The following is an 18009-nucleotide window of genomic DNA, read 5'->3' as shown; positions in this document are numbered from 1 at the left end:
GATTTATGGTCTTTTCCCCTTGGAGAGTAAAGGACTTTGGATGTGTGGTGTGGTAAAGGACAAGATGGCTGTCTAGGAAGCTGTGGAGAGGGGACAAAATGTTGTATGATCTCGAGGTGGTATAAAGCTTGAGGGAAAACCATGTCAAATGGAAAGATGTGACAAAAATGAGCGTGAGGTATTGGGACTTAAGAGGATAAAGAGTAGATTAATCAGGAAGGGACACAAATGTATACTCAAAATCAGAGAAAATTAGGTTTCATTTGATGAATGGTTTAATTCGTACTGGCTGTAAGTCACAGGATGTTTGATCTCCACTGGAGCATGTTGCTTAGTGAAAAGTGTCTCCGCCCAGTAGCTCTTCTGCAGTGAGTTGGAAATCAAGCTCCCTACTTAGTTTTGCCAGAATTCTGTCTGCCACCTTTGTCATGCCTGGATTCGGTATGCCTTGAACTCTCATAGGTCTTATCAATTCCAATCCACCCTTGTCAGTTCATTTAAATAATTGACCTGCCATAACTGGAAAACAGTGTTCCCTTTCATTGATCATGTTCTGTAGTACTTGGGCTATAAAACTCATGAACACACTCACCCACACACAGGATAAACATGTACATATGATGCCCACTAGTGTGTGACATGCACACATATGATGAATGCACCGAGCTCCATATAATCAGTAAAGTAGGGAATCCATGATGCTAGGTGGAGTGTGGCAAAGACCCCACAAACCCATCAAACCCCCAAATACCAGTATGGTACTGATGTCTGACCCAATCCTGTAAGGAATCTGCCATTCTGTAACGGGGCGATTTTTGGTTCCTTCATCTTCACAAACTTGGTTAAAATGTTAGAGTTGTCAAACTGGGAGTTAGGGTCCAGCATGTAGATCAGCTGTCCCAGGTCAGGTGATTTGGCTACAATTTGGTTGAGAAATTGTATCAGGGAATTCTGGTACACCCTCTCCTCTTCTTCTCCCTGGCCTCATCTTCACTCTCGTGGGTGGGCCTGGAGCACAAAGAAAGTAAAATGGAATAAACCACCTCCTTAGTGGAAAACCTTGTCAATCCTTAATTTGGCCTGACTCTCTGAGGGAATGCAGCACATTTTATCCTACTAGGTCTCCTCATTCATTGGTTCACTCATTTTTACAATGAATGATTGAATTCTTCCAATCTTCCTTGTCTCTCTTTCTCTTCATCCTTCCCTTCTCTCATTTTCCTTTTGATTGTAGAAATTTGAGCAGCGGGGCTGCGTCCCCATGGGGCCTCCTTGTAAGGTTATGCTCCGAAATAACAACACAAAAACTATTCTTTTAAACACTGCCTGGCCCATTATTTTCAGCCTCTTAACCCATTTCCAATAATGTATGCTGCAGCATGAGGTGCGCTAATCAGGAAAGATTTAGCATGTCTGACCTGGTGGCTGGCTGTATCGCCGTCTGCCTCAGAGTGCAGAGATACCATGTCTGCCCATGGGAGGGGTGCATGGCATCTCCCAGCTCACTTCCTATTCCTCCCAGCATTCTGTTATGTTTATTCTACCAACCTATGTTCTAACCTTACGGCCAAACAGTTTCTTTATTTAATTAACCAATGACCTATACTCCATCATTACTCCTATTTCTGTTTAAACAAGAACAGAATCTTTAACTTTAACTTAGCAAAATTACATATAACAAAACAGTTATCAAGCAAGAATTACAGTGACAATATTTATATCTATTTTATCTTTTATCATAACAATGGAAAACTGTAACTATCTATCTATTCTTCAACTCCATCAAACACTCCAGAAGAATACAACATTACCTAAGCAAACAAAAAGTAAGCCATTTTCAAACTCTATAAATAACAGAGACATCTCGCTGCCTGGAAAGTCACCCAAAGTTCCTCTGTACCGATGGGGTATCCATCTTCAGCCTACAGGCCCATAGTTTCCAGCAGACATTTCCATGAAGCAGGAAATTTCAAAGGGAGTCACTATCTGCTTGTCTTGAAGAATGTTTTGCTGACTCACTCCTGAATCAGGAACACCAAAAGATCATCTCACCTTTAGGCAAGTTCAGTAGTCCTCTCTCTTAGTGTTCTCTGTGTACACTTTATGCAACCGTCCAGGCAAGAGCAGTGTCTTCGCCAAATGGCTATCAAATTCCATAAGGATCCTCTTTGATGCCCATTTTCTTCTTGGAGTAGATATGTGCTGCCAAGAGTAGAGTGTCTCATTGTCATGAAAAACCCTAAGGTACTAAAACATTAAATAGCCTATTTTGTAGTCTAGAGAGATATGAATAATGCCTATCTATCTGAAATATATATCTATGTAGCTAGAAAATATAACTAACATGACTACAAACTTGACTATTATTAATGATTATCCATTAATAACCTATATACATTACATTTTTAAATGAACTACACAAGCACAATACCTTAATTAAGATCAGAAATGCATATACATATAACAAAATTGACCTAAAATCTCTATCACTAAAGAAAAATCTATACTAATGCAAATATTCATATCTATATCACATCCCACTTTAAATGTAAAAGAACGTTTATAAGCCATATTTGGGAACGCGGGTGCAGTTTTTTCCTCCAAAATGCTTCCTGCTTAATGGTGGCATCATTAATGTTTTATCTCAGTTGGCAGTTGAGCGAAGCAATTTTTTAAAGGTGTTCACAGCAACCTTTAAGAAGGGCGTGGTCCATCCTACCATATTAGGATAGAGGCATCCACAGACTATCACCCTCTGTGAAAACAAAATAGAAACTCCTTTCCAAAGCATCATGTCCTTAGATCCAAATTTCAATGTCAAGGCATTTTCAGAATATCTATGTTGGATTATTTCAGCAGCTTTTATAAAGAAACATCTTTTAGCAGCTATTGCTCCTGCCTCGAAATTCAAACGATTCAAACAGAGCATAATAGCATACAGTATCAAAATTCGCTGTGAATTTTCCATCTTTGTGCACTTCAATTTAACCTCTATTTTGTTTATTTTCCCTTTTTATTTTTTGCCTTTTGAGACAAGTTCTCTCTATCTTTGATCTGGAATAACTCTGTATACCTGTCTGTTCTTGAAGTATCAGAGATCTGCCTCTCTCTGCCTTTCAGGCATTGGGATTAAAGGTGTATGCTACTACACATTGAACTCACAAAGATCTGTTTGTCTCTGCCTTCTAGGCACTGGAATTAAAGGCAAGTGCTACCTCACCTTAAAGGTACAGCGGTCAATCTCCCTCTGTCTCCCAAGTGTTGGGTTTACAGGTGTGTACTACCACACCCAACAACTCTCTTCCTATTTTAAACTTAAGAACTTCAAATTTTAGCCTGTATATATTTTTAACACACTGTAAATCATTTAAAAATTTTCTTTGTCTTTGAATCTCTCTTTACTCTATTTCTCTCTCTGTTTTTCTGAGCACGTGAGTCTTTCATTTACAAAGCAATCTCAGTAGGACTAAAGCCGTGGCTTTGCTCTCCAGATGTAGCCCATTCCTTAGCTTGCTGCCATTCTTATGGCTCAGGTATCGAACAGAGCTGCATTCAGTGCCATGAGTCTACAGTGTTTCAAGGTCCTTGCCATCAAAGAAGCTACAACAGACAACACTCAAGCCCTCTCTCTGTTGCTGGCCCTCCTGCCTCAAACAGTCAGAGTTTTCCCAGGCAAAATGGCCCAGAAACCCGGCATTATAAAACAACACAGTTTTTTTTTCTGCTACTTCTGAAAACATACAAGCATTCAGTTGGCTTTTATCAACACCATTTAAATGTTTTGTGGCAGGACCTCTTAAGGGCTGGAGGGTTTTGCAGCTGAAGCTGAGTCAGCAAGCCTCTTTTAGATGAGAGCCCTTGCTTTCTTCTAGCAAGCAGAGGAGACCGATGAAATTGCTGCAACCAAGAAAACATGCTTTACTCTTTCCCAAGCTTTCTCAGGCTTTCAGTGGATTCAGTTGTCCACAAGGCTGCACGCCATTCTGTAGTTATTTGAGCAGGGAGGTTTCGTCCCCAGCACCATGGCCACATGAAGGTTATGCCTGAAATTAATACACAAAAACTGTATTCTTTAAAAACTGCTGGCCCATTAGATTCAGTATTTTAACCCATTTCTAATAATCAGTCTAGTACAACGACGTGCACTTACCTGGAAAAGTTCAGCATGTCTGACATGGTGGCTGGCTGCATCGACATCTGCCTCAGAGAGCAGAGCTATGGCATCTGCCCGGGAGAGGGGAGCATGGCTTCTCTGAGCTGACTACCTCTTCTCCCGGCATTCTATTTTGTTTACTCCACCTACCTATGTTCTAACCTATCAGCGGAAGCAGATTCTTCCTTTAATTAATCAATGACCTTCTTCAGTCACTCTATCTTTTCAACAGCTTGCCCATATAAATCTCCCATGTGTCTTCTGTTGTATAATCTTTCATTTGTAAAGAACTTGCTCTCTCAGGGGAGGAATTTTCTGACATCTCTGTGGATGGAGATTATATGAGGAAGATCAGATGAGCAACCATGACAACTCTAATGCTGTAAAGTTAGGTGGACCAGAGATTGATGGCTGACATTCCTGTGCTATGCATCAGATGCCCCTGAACTCTGGCCCTGTTGACAGACAGGCAGACATCAAGTTGGTCACACATACTTAACTCATTCGGGTTCACAGATACTGTAAATGGAGTTTTAATTCTTCTCCTAAACTAATAAAAAAACCAAGATTAGGAGAAGAGAAGAGCCTGAAGTAAGGCCTCAAAATGGGTCATTTTGCAAAGGAAAGGTTACCTGCCTCCATGTATGCTGTCTCCCTTTCTTAGTCAAATCCATCCTTCCAGTGTCTAGCTAACAGCTAACCATAGGATTGAACCCAACTGCCTTTGATTTCTGAAATAAGTGCTGTCCCCTTAAGGTCCCATAACAGCACAGGAAGGTTTGTAAGACTGTCCCAGCAACAATTTAAAGCAATTCTAGGACACCAAAGATGCAGCAATTTTGGTTAATTGGTAATACAGATCGTTCTGATGGGACAAAATAATTTAGAATTAAAAAAAAACAGATTGGTGTACTCACGATGAATTTATGTGATATGGCACACACAGGCTTCTGGTTCTGAATACTTCATGCTGGTAGGGTTTTGGAGATTGTCGTGACACTGAACCAAGCTGGAGGCTTTGGGGCCTTGAAAGGACAAGACTTAATATTTCAGGACGTCCTTGTACTTGGTCCCCACTGTTTACTGATTTCCTCACAGAGAATGAGCAGCCATCTACTCCTGCTGCCATGCCTTCCTCACATGAACAGAGAGAAGACCCTAGACAAACAGGTCGCTTGTATCACATATGAAGGCATAAGTCACAAACAAACTCCCACAGCAGTTTAGAATTGTGATTAATAGAATGATTAGTTCTTGAAAGGGGAAAAACTTATAGATCACAATCCCTGACAAAAGCCCTCTGAACGATCAGAAAAGGAGCCTAGTAGTCGGAAGGGAAGCTCAAGCAAGAGATCAAGCTGAAGGTAGAAGTTCCTTTTTAAAAGAGTGAGAGACCACAACTCAATGGGCTGGTATCTCAGTGGCTATTCAGGAAACATCACAGAGAAAGGATCTGCTTCATGCATGAGAGTCACTGATGATTCCTTTTTAAGAAAAAAAAAACCCATCAAACTCCCAATAACATCATCAGCATTCAACAACATGTCTATGATTTCTTTGCCTTGCCTTTGATTGTGCAGTAAATGATGCTGATAGTTAATCTGTGCAATTAATGCAATTTTCCTTGTAACTGAATAGACAGAATTGACAGGTTATCTTAAACACAGCAGGGAGTCACTCTACGATGGAACTGGTTAATCATCACCTGTGTCACAGTGACATAATTAAGTCTTTACTTTGTCTATAAATCTCAGAATGTTCAACATGATATGTTGTCATACAGATTTCTTAGGCTTTTGTCCCACTGGTGGTTTCCTTGGTATGCTTACATAATTTTTGCCAGATCCAATCAGTTTTGCCATGCACTCTCAGCTCCACGTCATTGTGTTCCCCTTATGTTCTAGTCCAGGCATTTTAGACCTCTTGTAACTGTTGTAAGAGTATCTCATGTTCCACCTAAATGATTTAGGGTTTTATTTAGGCTGGGTTTTATCTTCCATCACTGAGTTCATTGACTTTCCTTGGGCGTAATTCCTGGGACACTGAGCCTAACTCCTGGGGGATTCCTCCACTTATTTCTCCTTGCTGAGACAGTGTACACACTCACTATTACTGTGACAGTGTTTCTGTAGCAAATATTCTTCTCAAGATGAGAAGAAACTTCAATATTACAATCCATTTGTAATTGTGATTTAAATATACACACAAACACACACACAAGTTAATGTACATACACTGATGATATCTCAATTTAGGGGGCCATTCTCGGGATGTCAAGATCAATATCTCTCGAGTGGTTCTCAGAAGGCCATAGGGTGACCCTCTCTAGGTACTTAAGCAGGGAGGAGAAGTTGACTGCACTGTGACATGTCCCTAGGAACTATGTGTGCCTTGTCCCATAGTCAGACTGATGACTGACTATCTTGAAAACCACCATGGAACTTTTGTTTGGCAAATGATGGAGATCAAGTCAGGGTCAAAATCAGAAAACTAGATGGAGCTTCCAAGCTCCAGTGGAAGAGCAGATGGATGGAGAAAAAGAGCAAGGATGTCAGGAATATAACGGCTTGGTCCACACTATGAGACACTGTGCCTGAACTAAGGGGATTTCAACTAATCCAGTGACCTGGGAATGAAAGAACATGGGATCAAACTGGAAGCTCTGAATGTGGCTGACAATTGGGGCAGACGGTGAAGCCAAAGATAATGGCACTGGCACTTGTCTGCATATCATACACTGGCTTTTTGTGATCATATTTTTTGTGGATGCCTACCTTGCTAAATCTGGATGGATGAAGGGTGGGCTTGGACTTCCCACAGCTCAAAGTACCCTGCCCTCTATTTGGACTGGTGTTTGAGTGGAGAGATTTATTTGCGGAGCAAGAAGAATGTGGGAGGAGGAAGAGAAGCGGAAAGTTTGATAATTATTATTATGAAGTAATGGAAAAATCAATAGAAATAAACAATGAGGACAATGGAGCTAGGAAAAAAAACATTCATGTGAGTTGTTGACTCAGACCAAAAATTATTTTACAGAAAAAAAAAAAAACACATAAAAGTGTTGAGTTACTTGGAAAATATGACTCCAGTAATTGGGAAGAAGATTGGGGTTTTTATTTTGGGTCTTCATGGGGCTGTATGAGCAGCATTTTAGGACCTGTATGCTGGATATTTCTGGGGGTTAGTAGGAAAGAAACCTGGCTAGGAGGAGTTTTATGACATAAGTAGAGCCTTGATGATGTCACAAAGCTTTGGTTGGGGGTGGCAACTCTGTTCCACATGAAGCACTAGTCTTCTGTGAAGGTGGGCTTACAATCTTCACGGTGGCTGAGGAGGTCAGATCAGCTCTTGGGCTCCACAACTGTTCAACCGAATTTACAGAAGTTGGAATCTAGAGAGCCAAGATATTTTCTTTTGGTAAATATGTTTAGGAAGCAACTAGGACCTCTGTAGTCAAAGAAAGGTTTCTTTCAAATCTGCTCTGGGTCCAAAATTTATGTCGTTAACAGCTCCTATATTTGATAGCTGGGGGACGGTTAATGTCAGGTATTCTCCCCATTCTATCTTTGCTAAAAATGTCCAATTCCTCAGTCCACTTAAATGGCAAAGATCCTCTTTGTCCATATGTGTTTTAAAAGATAATTATTTCTTTTTTTTTATTGAGAAAATGAGAAAAACAAGTTTCTACCTCCTCCCAGCCTCCCATTTCCCTCCCCGTCCTCCCACCCTTCTCCCCTGCTCCCACCCTTCTCCCCCTCCCCCCACTCCTTTCCCCCTCCCTCTCAGGTCCAATGCGCTGTCAGGTTTCCCTGACCTGTGGTTAGTCCTAGGTCCTCCACCCTCCGTCCATATCTAGGAAGGTGAACATCCAAACTGGTTAGGCTCCCTCCAAGCCAGCACCTTACATAGGATCAAAACCCAGTGCCATTGTCCTTGGCGTCTCATCAGCTCTCATTGTTCGCCATCTTCAGAGAGTCCAGTTTTTATCCCATGCTTTTTCAGTCACAGTCCAGCTGGCCTTGGTGAGCTCCCAATAGATCAGCTCCACTGTCTCAGTGGGTGGGTGCAACCCTCGTGGTCCCGACTTCTTTGCTCTTGTTCTCCCTCCTTCTGCTCCTCCTTGGGACCTTTGGAGCTCAGTCCAGTGCTCCAGTGTGGGTCTCTGTCTCTATCTCCATCCTTCACCAGATGAAGGTTCTATGATGATATGCAAGATATTCGTCAGTCATTTCAGGTTGCCTATCCCCAGCTGCCCAAGGAATTAACTTGGGACCTCTGCTTGGGCACCTGGGAGCCATTCTAGGTTCAAATCTCTTGCCAACCCTAAGGTGGCTCCCTTAACTAAGAATTGTGCTTCCGTGATCCCCTATCCAACCTTCCTTTATCCCAATCCTCCTTTTTCTCCAAGTTCCCCCCTTCCTCCCCTCTTCCCATTTCTCTCCCCTTCTCCCTTTACCCCCATCCCACCCCACCCACAAGATCTCAATTTTCTCCCCGGCAGCTTTGTCTACTTCCCATAGCCCAGAGGATAGCTATATGTTTTTCCTTTGGTTCACCTTCTTACTTAGCTTCTTTAGTATCGCCAATTGTAGGCTCCGTGTCCCTTATTTATGGCTAGAAACCAATTATGAGTGAGTCCATCCCATTTTCATCTTTTTGGGTCTGGGTTACCTCACTCAAGATAGTGTTTTCTATTTCCATCCATTTGCATGCAAAATTCGAGAAGTCATTGTTTTTTACCGCAGCATAGTACTCTAATGTGTAGATATTCCACACTTTCTTCATGCATTCTTCCATTGAAGGGCATCTAGGTTGTTTCCAGTTTCTGGCTATTACAAATAATGCGGCTATGAACATAGTTGAACAAATGCTCTTGTCATATGATAGGGCATCTCTTGGGTATATTCCCAGGAGTGGTATTGTTGGGTCCAGGGGTAGGTTGATCCCAAATTTCCTGAGAAACCGAAACACTGATTTCCAAAGTGGTTGCACAAGATTGCATTCCCAACAGCAATGGATGAGGGTACACCGTCCTCCACAGCTTCTCCAGCAAAGGCTATCATTGGAGTTTTTTATTTTAGCCATTCTGACAGGTGTAAGGTGGTATCTCAAAGTTGTTTTGATTTGCATTTCCCTGATCGCTAAGGAGGTTGAGCATGACCTTAAGTGTCTTTTGGCCATTTGAACTTCTTCTTTTGAGAATTCTCTGTTCAGTTCAGTGCCCCATTTTTTAATTGGGTTAATTAGCATTTTAAAGTCTAGTTTCCTGAGTTCTCTATATATTTTGGAGATCAGACCTTTGTCTGTTGTGGGGTTGGTGAAGATCTTCTCCCAGTCAGTAGGTTGCCTTTTCATCTTGGTGACAGTGTCCTTTGCTTTACAGAAGCTTCTCAGTTTAAATAGGTCCCATTTATTCAATGTTGCTCTTAATGTCTGAGCTGTTGGGGTTACACATAGGAAGTGATCTCCTGTGCCCATCTGATGTAGGGTACTTCCCACTTTCTCTTCTATCAGGTTCAATGTGTTCTGACTGATAGTGAGGTCTTTAATACATTTTGACTTGAGTTTTGTGCATGGTGATAGATATGGGTCTATTTTCATTCTTCTACAAGTTGACGTCCAGTTATGCCAGCACCATTTGTTGAAGATGTTTTCTTTCTTCCATTGTATACTTTTGCCTCCTTTATCAAAAATGAGGTGTTCATAAGTTTGTGGGTTAAAATTCGGGTCTTCTATATGATTCCATTGGTCGACTTCTCTGTTTTTATACCAGTACCACAATGTTTTCATCACTGTAGCTCTGTAATAGAGTTTGAAGTCAGGGATGATAATGCCTCTAGACAATCCTTTATTGTATAGGATTGTTTTGGCTATCCTGGGTTTTTTGTTTTTCCATATAAAGTTGATTATTGTCTTCTCAAGATCTGTGAAGAATTTTGATGGGACCTTAATGGGGATTGCATTGAATCTATAAATTGCCTTTGGTAGAATTGCCATTTTTACTATGTTGATCCTCCCAACCCAAAAGCAAGGGAGGTTCTTCCATTTTCTGGTATACTCCTCAGTTTCTTTCTTCAATGCCTTAAAGTTCTTGTCAAATAGATCTTTCACTTCCTTGGTTAGAGTTACCCCAAGATATTTTATGCTGATTGTGGCTATCGTGAAAGGTGAAGCTTCTCTGATTTCCCTCTCTGCTTCCATATCCTTTGTGTATAAGAGGGCGACTGATTTTTTGGAGTTGATCTTGTGTCCTGCCACATTACTAAAGCTGTTTATCAGTAGTAAAAGTTCTTTGGTGGAGTTTTGGGGGTCGCTTATGTACACTATCATATCATCTGCAAATAACGAAAGTTTAACTTCTTCCTTTCCAATTCGAATCCCCTTGATCCCATTATGTTGTCTTATTGCTATTGCTAGAATTCAAGCACTATATTGAAGAGGTATGGAGAGAGTGGACAGCCTTGTCATGTTCCTGAGTTAAGCGGAATGGCTTTCAGTTTCTCTCCATTTAATTTGATGTTAGCTGTCAGCTTGCTGTATATAGCTTTTATTATATTTAGGTATGACCCTTGTATCTCTAATCTCTCCAATACTTTTATCATAAGGGATGTTGAATTTTGTCTAATGCTTTTTCAGCATCTAATGAGATGATCATATGGTCTTTTTCTTTCAGTTTATTTATATGATGGATTACATTGATAGATTTTCATATGTTGAACCAAACCTGCATCTCAGGAATGAAGCCTACTAGATCATAATGGATAATTTTTCTAATGTGTTCTTGGATTCGGTTTGGCAGTATTTTTGAGGATTTTTGCATCGATGTTCATGAGTGAGATTGGTCTATAATTCCCTTTCTTGGTTGAGTCTTTGTGCAGTTTTGGTATCAGAGTAACTGTAGCTTCATAAAAGGAATTTGGCAGTGCCTCTTCTGTTTCTATATTGTGAAATACATTAAGGAGTATAGGTATTAGGTCTTCTTGGAAGTTCTGGTAGAATTCCGCATTGAAACCATCTGGTCCTGGGCTTTTTTTTGGTAGGGAGTTTTTTGATAACCTCTTCTAATTCTTCAAAACTAACAGGTCTATTTAGATTGTTCACCTGGTACTGATTTAACTTTGGTAAATGATATTTATCTAAGAAAGTATCGATTTCCTTTACATTTTCCAGTTTTGTGGCATACAGGCTTCTGTAGTAAGATCTAATGATTCTCTGAATTTCCTCTGTGTCTGTGGTTATGTCCCCCTTTTCATTTCTGATCTTATTAATTTGCAAATTCTCTCTCTGCCGTTTGATTAGTTTGGATAGGGTTTTGTCAATCTTGTTGATTTTCTCCAGGAACCAGCTTTTTGATTCATTGATTTTTTGGATTTTTCTCTGTGTTTCTATTTTATTGATTTCAGCCCTCAGTTTGATTATTTCCAGTCTCCTACTCCTCCTAGGTGAGTCTGCTTCTTTTTTTTCTAGAGCTTTCAGGTGGGCTGTTAAGTCTCCAATGTGAGCTTTCTCTGTTTTCTTTAAGTGGGCACTTAGTGCTATGAACTTTCCTCTTAGGACTGCATTCATAGTGTCCCATAAGTTTGAGTATGTTGTTTCTTTATTTTCATTGAATTCCAGGAAGACTTTAAATTCTTTCTTTATTTCTTCCTTAATCCAGGTATGGTTCAGTAGTTGGCTGTTCAGTATCCATGACTTTGTAGGCTTTCGGGGGTAGCATTGTTGTTGAATTCTAACTTTAATCCTTGGTGATCTGATAAGACACAGGTGGTTAGTAATATTTTTTTGTAACTGTGGATGCTTGCTTTGTTACCGACTATGTGGTCGATTTTCGAGAAGGTTCCATGAGCTGCAGAGAAGAAGGTGTATTCTTTCCTATTTGGGTGGAATGTTCTATAGATGTCTGTTAAGTCCATTTGCTTCATTACTTCCATTAATTCTCTTATTTCTCTGTTAGGTTTCTGTCTGATTGACCTGTCCATTGGTGAGAGAGGAGTGTTGAAGTCTCCTATTATTAGTGTGTGCGGTTTGATGGCTGCCTTGAATTTTAGCAATGTTTCTTTTATGTACATGGGTGCTTTTATATTAGGGGCATAGATATTCAGGATTGAGACTTCATCCTGATGAACTGTTCTTGTTATGAATATAAAATGCCCCTCTCCATCTCTTCTGATTGATTTAAGTTTGAAGTCAACTTTGTTAGAGATTAGTATGGCCACACCTGCTTGTTTCTTTGGTCCATTTGCTTGATAGGCCTTTTCCCAACCCTTTACTCTGAGTAGGTGCCTGTCTTTGTGGTTGAGGTGTGTTTCTTGTAAACAGCAGAATGTTGGATCCTGTTTTCTTATCCAATCTCTTAGCCTGTGCCTTTTTATAGGTGAGTTGAGTCCATTGACATTAAGTGATATTAATGACCAGTGGTTGTTAACTCCGGTCATTTTTTTTTTTAGTCATAGAGTTTGTGTGTTTCCCTTCTTTGGTTTGTGTTGATGAAGGGTCTCTAGATGTCTGAGTTATTGTGGTCATTGTTGGACTCCTTGGTTATTGATTTTCTTTCTATTACTTTCTGTAAGTCTGAATTTGTGGCTGCATATTGTTTGAATTTGTTTTTATCCTGGAAAATTTTATTTTCTCCATTCACTGATTTAGTCAATTCTTCAAACTTTCTGTTATATTTCTCATCCATTTCTATAAGGGCGTTTTTTACATGCTGTTTAAGGGCGTCAATCACTTTCATGAAGTCAATCTTTTCTCCTTCTTGATGAAGGTGTTCATGTCCTTCCGTTGTGAGGTCGCTGGTTTCTGGTGGCTTCATGTTGCTTTTCAGTTTGTTGGGCGAATTCTTGCCTTGGCGTCTGCCCACCTCTTCTTGCAAATGCTCCCTTATGGATCTTCTTTTACCAGATCAGGTCTCCTTGCCTACCCAACGCGGCCTCCCCAATGTTGGCTCCTTGGCACCAAGGGATCAGGTCTTCGTGCCCAACACTAGCTCGTCTAGCGGTGAGAGATCAGGCTCTGTGCTGGTTGGGCAGCTCGCAAACAAAGCGCCTACCCTGCTTGGTGCAGGCAGGCCACAGAAACAAAGGAACTGGAGCCCACCTGGTTGCCCCAAGGACTGGGACCTAGCGCCTAGACAGGCTGGGCTGGGCTATGCCACGCGCCGAAAGAGGGCGGTGGGGCCGAAGTGGTCGGGGCTCTGGACGGAAGCTGGGTGGGCCAGGAAGAAAGAGGCAGTACCCAGGGAATTGAGGCCCTGCAGAGAGCCCAAGAAGGACAGGAGGCCAAGGAACCGCTGAGCTCCCAGTCCCCGGCTGGTGCCAGAAACTCACCCCAACGCTGGTTCTCCTGGGGCCAAGAGATCAGGCCTCCCTGCTGGTTGGGCAGCTCGCAAACAAAGCGCCTACCCTGCTTGGTGCAGGCAAGCCACAGAAACAAAGGAACTGCAGCCCGCCCGGGCTCCCCGAGGACTGGGACCCAGTGTTCATTGCCACGCGCCAAGAGAGGGTGGTGGGGCCTAAGTGGGGAGGGCTCTGGACGGAAGCTGGGTGGGCCGGGAAGAAAGAGGCAGTACCCAGGGAATAGAGGCCCTGCAGAGAGCCCAAGAAGGACAGGAGGCCAAGGAACCGCCGAGCTCCAAGTCTCCGGCTGGCGCCAGAAACTCACCCCAAAGCTGGTTCTCCTGGGGCCAAGAGATCAGGCCTCCCTGCTGGTTGGGCAGCTCGCAAACAAAGCGCCTACCCTGCTTGGTGCAGGCAAGCCACAGCAACAAAGGAACTGCAGCCTGCTCGGGCTCCCCAAGGACTGGGACCCAGCGCCCAATACCACGCGCCAAGAGAGGAGGGGGGGGGACTAAGTGGGGAGGGCTCTGGACGGAAGCTGGGTGGGCTGGGAAGAAAGAGGCAGTACCCAGGGAATAGAGGCCCTGCAGAGAGCCCAAGAAGGACAGGAGGCCAAGGAATCGCCGAGCTCCCTGCTCCGGCTGGCACTGCAGGCCAGAAACTCACCCCAACGCTGGTTCTCCTGGGGCCGAGAGATCAGGCTTCCCTGCTGGTTGGGCAGCTTGCAAACAAAGCGCCTACCGTGCTTGGTGCAGGGAGGCCACAGCAACAAAGGAACTGCAGCCCACCTGGGCTCCCAGAAGACTGGGACCCGGCGCCCAATGCCACGCGCCAGGAGAGGGCTGTGGGGACTAAGTGGGGAAGGTTCTGGATGGAAGCTGGGTGTGCCGGGAAGAAGGAGGCAGTACCCAGGGAATAGAGGTCCTGCAGAGAGGCCAACAAGGACAGGAGGCCAAGGAACTGCCGAGCTCCCCGTCTCCCAAGATAATTATTTCTAAAGGGGGTTTGGCCAGATTAATGTGTCTTTCTTTTGGCAGTTTGAATCACAGTACTCACTTCTCTTATGAAGACACAGAATATCTTTATGTAATCAACCTGGATCTGGATCAGGAGACACAATAGAGAGAGCCAGTGGACTGGAGTGCCATGACCTTGGGCAGGTGGTTATAGATCAGCCAACTAACCAATAGCTTGAGTGGTAAAGAGAGGAGTGGCTGTTCTTTGAATTCTTTGCCATCTGTTCAGATATTTCTTTCTCACTTTAGGTATAGGCATAGCTTCCTCTCTCATTGATGTAGTAAGTCAGGAAGTAGGTTTCTCAGTAGAGGTCAATTGCATTTTGCAGCAGAAATATGTCTCTGATACACATATACTGAGCTGTAGATAAGAGTTTGATAATTTTCTTATTAATTTCTTAAGAACAAATTACATTTAGGTATCCAAATCTATTCAGCCCTGCCTTTTTCACCTGCTCCAAAGTTATTCCTAAAAAGAGCCTTGACCTCACATCCTCACCTTCTTATCCTTGCAGGCACTTATGGTGGAGGAAACCACTTTGTGTCTGATTTAAACTGAAGAGTTCTTCCTATGCAGAGATTGGCAGCTATGAAGCCCAAGCACAGAAACAGAGCCAAGAGACAGTGGAACAGGAGTGCTGTGGCCTATCTCAGAAAGTCTCCCACCATGATGAAGATGCCTCTTAGTATGAGTTGCATGCCACCTCTCCAGAAGAAGAATGGGCCATCGCTCCAGAAGCAAAAACTTAGTAAGCCTTTTGAGGCCCTGGAGAATATTGTTGGCCGCAGAATTTCTCATGGCTGGAAGGAAGCCAATGTACCAGTCACCCATTGGAAAGCCATCATTCTAGATCAACTGCCAACATATCCCTCTCTCTATTTGTTGAAATATGATGGGATTGATTGTGTCTATGGCTTGGAGCTTCATAGTGATGAAAGGATTTTAAAACTTAAGATCCTGCCTAATAATGTGCCATTTCCTCAGGTGACAGACACTCATCTCTCAAACACCATAGTTGGAAGAGCAGTGAAACATACATTCATGGGCACAAATGGCTCTAAGAATGACTGGAACGGGATGGTCCTAGAAGAGGTGCCAATCATGAAGACCTGGTTCTATATTACCTACAAGAAAGATCCGGTCTTGTACATTTACCACCTCATGGATGACTACCTGGAAGGCAACCTCCACATCATGCCAGGCTCTAAGGAAGTGTGGAGTGGTGTGGTGCCAAATGAGGTGCAGACCATAACGACCTGTTTCTACATTGTCAACGAGAATGATCCGGTCCTGTACCTTGACCACCATCATGATGATTCCATAGAAGGCAACCTCCATGGCACTCCTGAATGACCTCCATTAGAGGTGACTTTGGAATTAGGCAGGGATTCCTTGGAGGGCAAAAGAGTGCAGTACAACAAAAAAGATGGAACCCAAGAGATAGGTAAAATTATTTGCCAAGTTCCCAACAAACCTTCTGTGTGTTTCATCAAGTTTGATAATGACTTCCATATCTATGTCTATGATTTGGTGAAGATCTGTTAAAGTGAAATTCTCAAATTTTGAGGGGCAGACTTAATTCTCTCTTTGGGAATGTGTTTTTTCTGAGATACCTCAGGTCTTCTATGAATCCTGGTATCTTTTCCAATGGATTATTCTTTCTCAAAAAATAAAAATTTGTGAACATGTTGTGTTATTTGGTCAATGATGGATTGTGTTTGGTGGATGGGGCATCACAGAAATACATGCCTCAAAACAAAGCAGGATTTATGGTCTTTTCCCCTTGGAGATTAAAGGACTGGGGATGTGTGGTGTGGTAAAGGACAAGATGGCTGTCTATGAAGCAGTGGAGAGAGGACAAAAAGTTGTATGATCTCGGGGCGGTACAAAGCTTGAGGGAAATCCATGTCAAATGGAAGGATGTGACAGATATCAGAATGAGGTATTGGGACTTAAGAGGATAAAGAGTAGATTAATCAGGAAGGGACACAAATGTATACTCAAAATCAGAGAAAATTAGGTTTCATTTGATGAATGGTTTAATTCGTACTGGCTGTAAGTCACAGGATGTTTGATTTCCACGGGAGCATGTTGCTTAGTGAAAAGTGTCTCCGCTCAGTTGCTCTTCTCCAGTAAGTTGGACATCAAGCTCCCTACTTAGTTTTGCCAGAATTCTGTCTGCCACCTACTTTGTCATGCCTGGATTCGGTATGCCTTGAACTCTCATAGGTCTTATCCATGCCATCCAACCCTTGTCAGTTCATTTAAATAATTGCCCTGCCATATCTGGAAAACAGTGTTCCCTTTCATTGATCATGTTCTGTAGTACTTGTGCTATAAAACTCATTAACACACTCACCCACACACAGGATAAACATTTACATATGATGCCCACTAGTGTGTGACATGCACACATATGGTGAATGCACCGAACTCCATAATATCAGTAAAGTAGGGAATCCATGATGCTAGGTGGAGTGTGGCAAAGACCCCACAAACCCATCAAACCCCCAAATACCAGTATGGTACTGATGTCTGACCCCATCCTATAAGGAATCTGCCATTCTGTAACGGGGCGATTTTTGGTTCCTTCATCTTCACAAACTTGGTTAAAGTGTTAGAGTTGTCAAACTGGGAGTTAGGGTCCAGCATGTAGATCAGCTGTCCCAGGTCAGGTGATTTGGCGACAATTTGGGTGAGAAATTGTACCAGGGAATTCTGGTACACCCTCTCCTCTTCTTCTCCCTGTCCTCATCATCACTCTCGTGGGTGGGCCTGGAGCACAAAGAAGGTAAAATGGAATAAGCCTCCTCCTTAGTGGAAAAACTTGTCAATCCTTAATTTGGCCTGACTCTCTGAGGGAATGCAGCACATTTTATCCTACTAGGTCTCCTCATTCATTGGTTCACTTATTTTTCCAATGAATGATTGAATTCATCCATTCTTCCTTGTCTCTCTCTCTCTTCTTCCTTCCCTTTTCCCATTTTCCCCTTGATTGTAGAAATTTGAGCAGCGGGGCTGCGTCCCCATCGGGCTGCCTTGTAATGTTATGCTCCGAAATAACAACATAAAAACTATTCTTTTAAACACTGCCTGGCCCATTATTTTCAGCCTCTTAACCCATTTCTAATAATGTATGTTGCAGCATGAGGCTCGCTTACCAATAAAATTTAGCATGTCTGACCTGGTAGCTGGCTGTATCGCCATCTGCCTCAGAGTGCAGAGCTATCATGTCTGCCCGTGGGAGGGGTGCATGGCATCTCTCAGCTCACTTCCTATTCCTCGCAGCATTGTGTTATGTTTATTCCACCCACCTATGTTCTAACCTTTCAGGCCAAACAGTTTCTTTATTTAATTAACCAATGACCTATACTCCATCATTACTCCTATTTCTGTTTAAACAAGAACGGAATCTTTAACTTTAACATAGCAAAATTACATATAACAAAACAGTTATCAAGCAAGAATGACAGTTACAATATTTATATCTATTTTATCTTTTAT

At 42.5% G+C, this 18009-nt stretch overlaps 1 protein-coding gene across 1 annotated transcript; it reads left to right on the top strand.

Moving 5' to 3' along the window:
- Positions 1 to 15171: 15171 nt before the first annotated feature.
- On the top strand, positions 15172 to 16050 carry LOC142842055 (spindlin-2-like). Its single transcript, XM_075959032.1, has 2 exons — positions 15172 to 15717; positions 15871 to 16050. Exons 1-2 carry the CDS (start codon positions 15172 to 15174, stop codon positions 16048 to 16050), a joined length of 726 nt encoding a protein of 241 aa, XP_075815147.1.
- The last annotated feature ends 1959 nt before the right edge of the window (positions 16051 to 18009 follow it).

Source organism: Microtus pennsylvanicus, chromosome Y (genome assembly GCF_037038515.1).
Source record: "Microtus pennsylvanicus isolate mMicPen1 chromosome Y, mMicPen1.hap1, whole genome shotgun sequence".
Classification (NCBI taxonomy): Eukaryota; Metazoa; Chordata; class Mammalia; order Rodentia; family Cricetidae; genus Microtus; species Microtus pennsylvanicus.
This window is presented reverse-complemented; position numbering and strand designations above follow the sequence as displayed.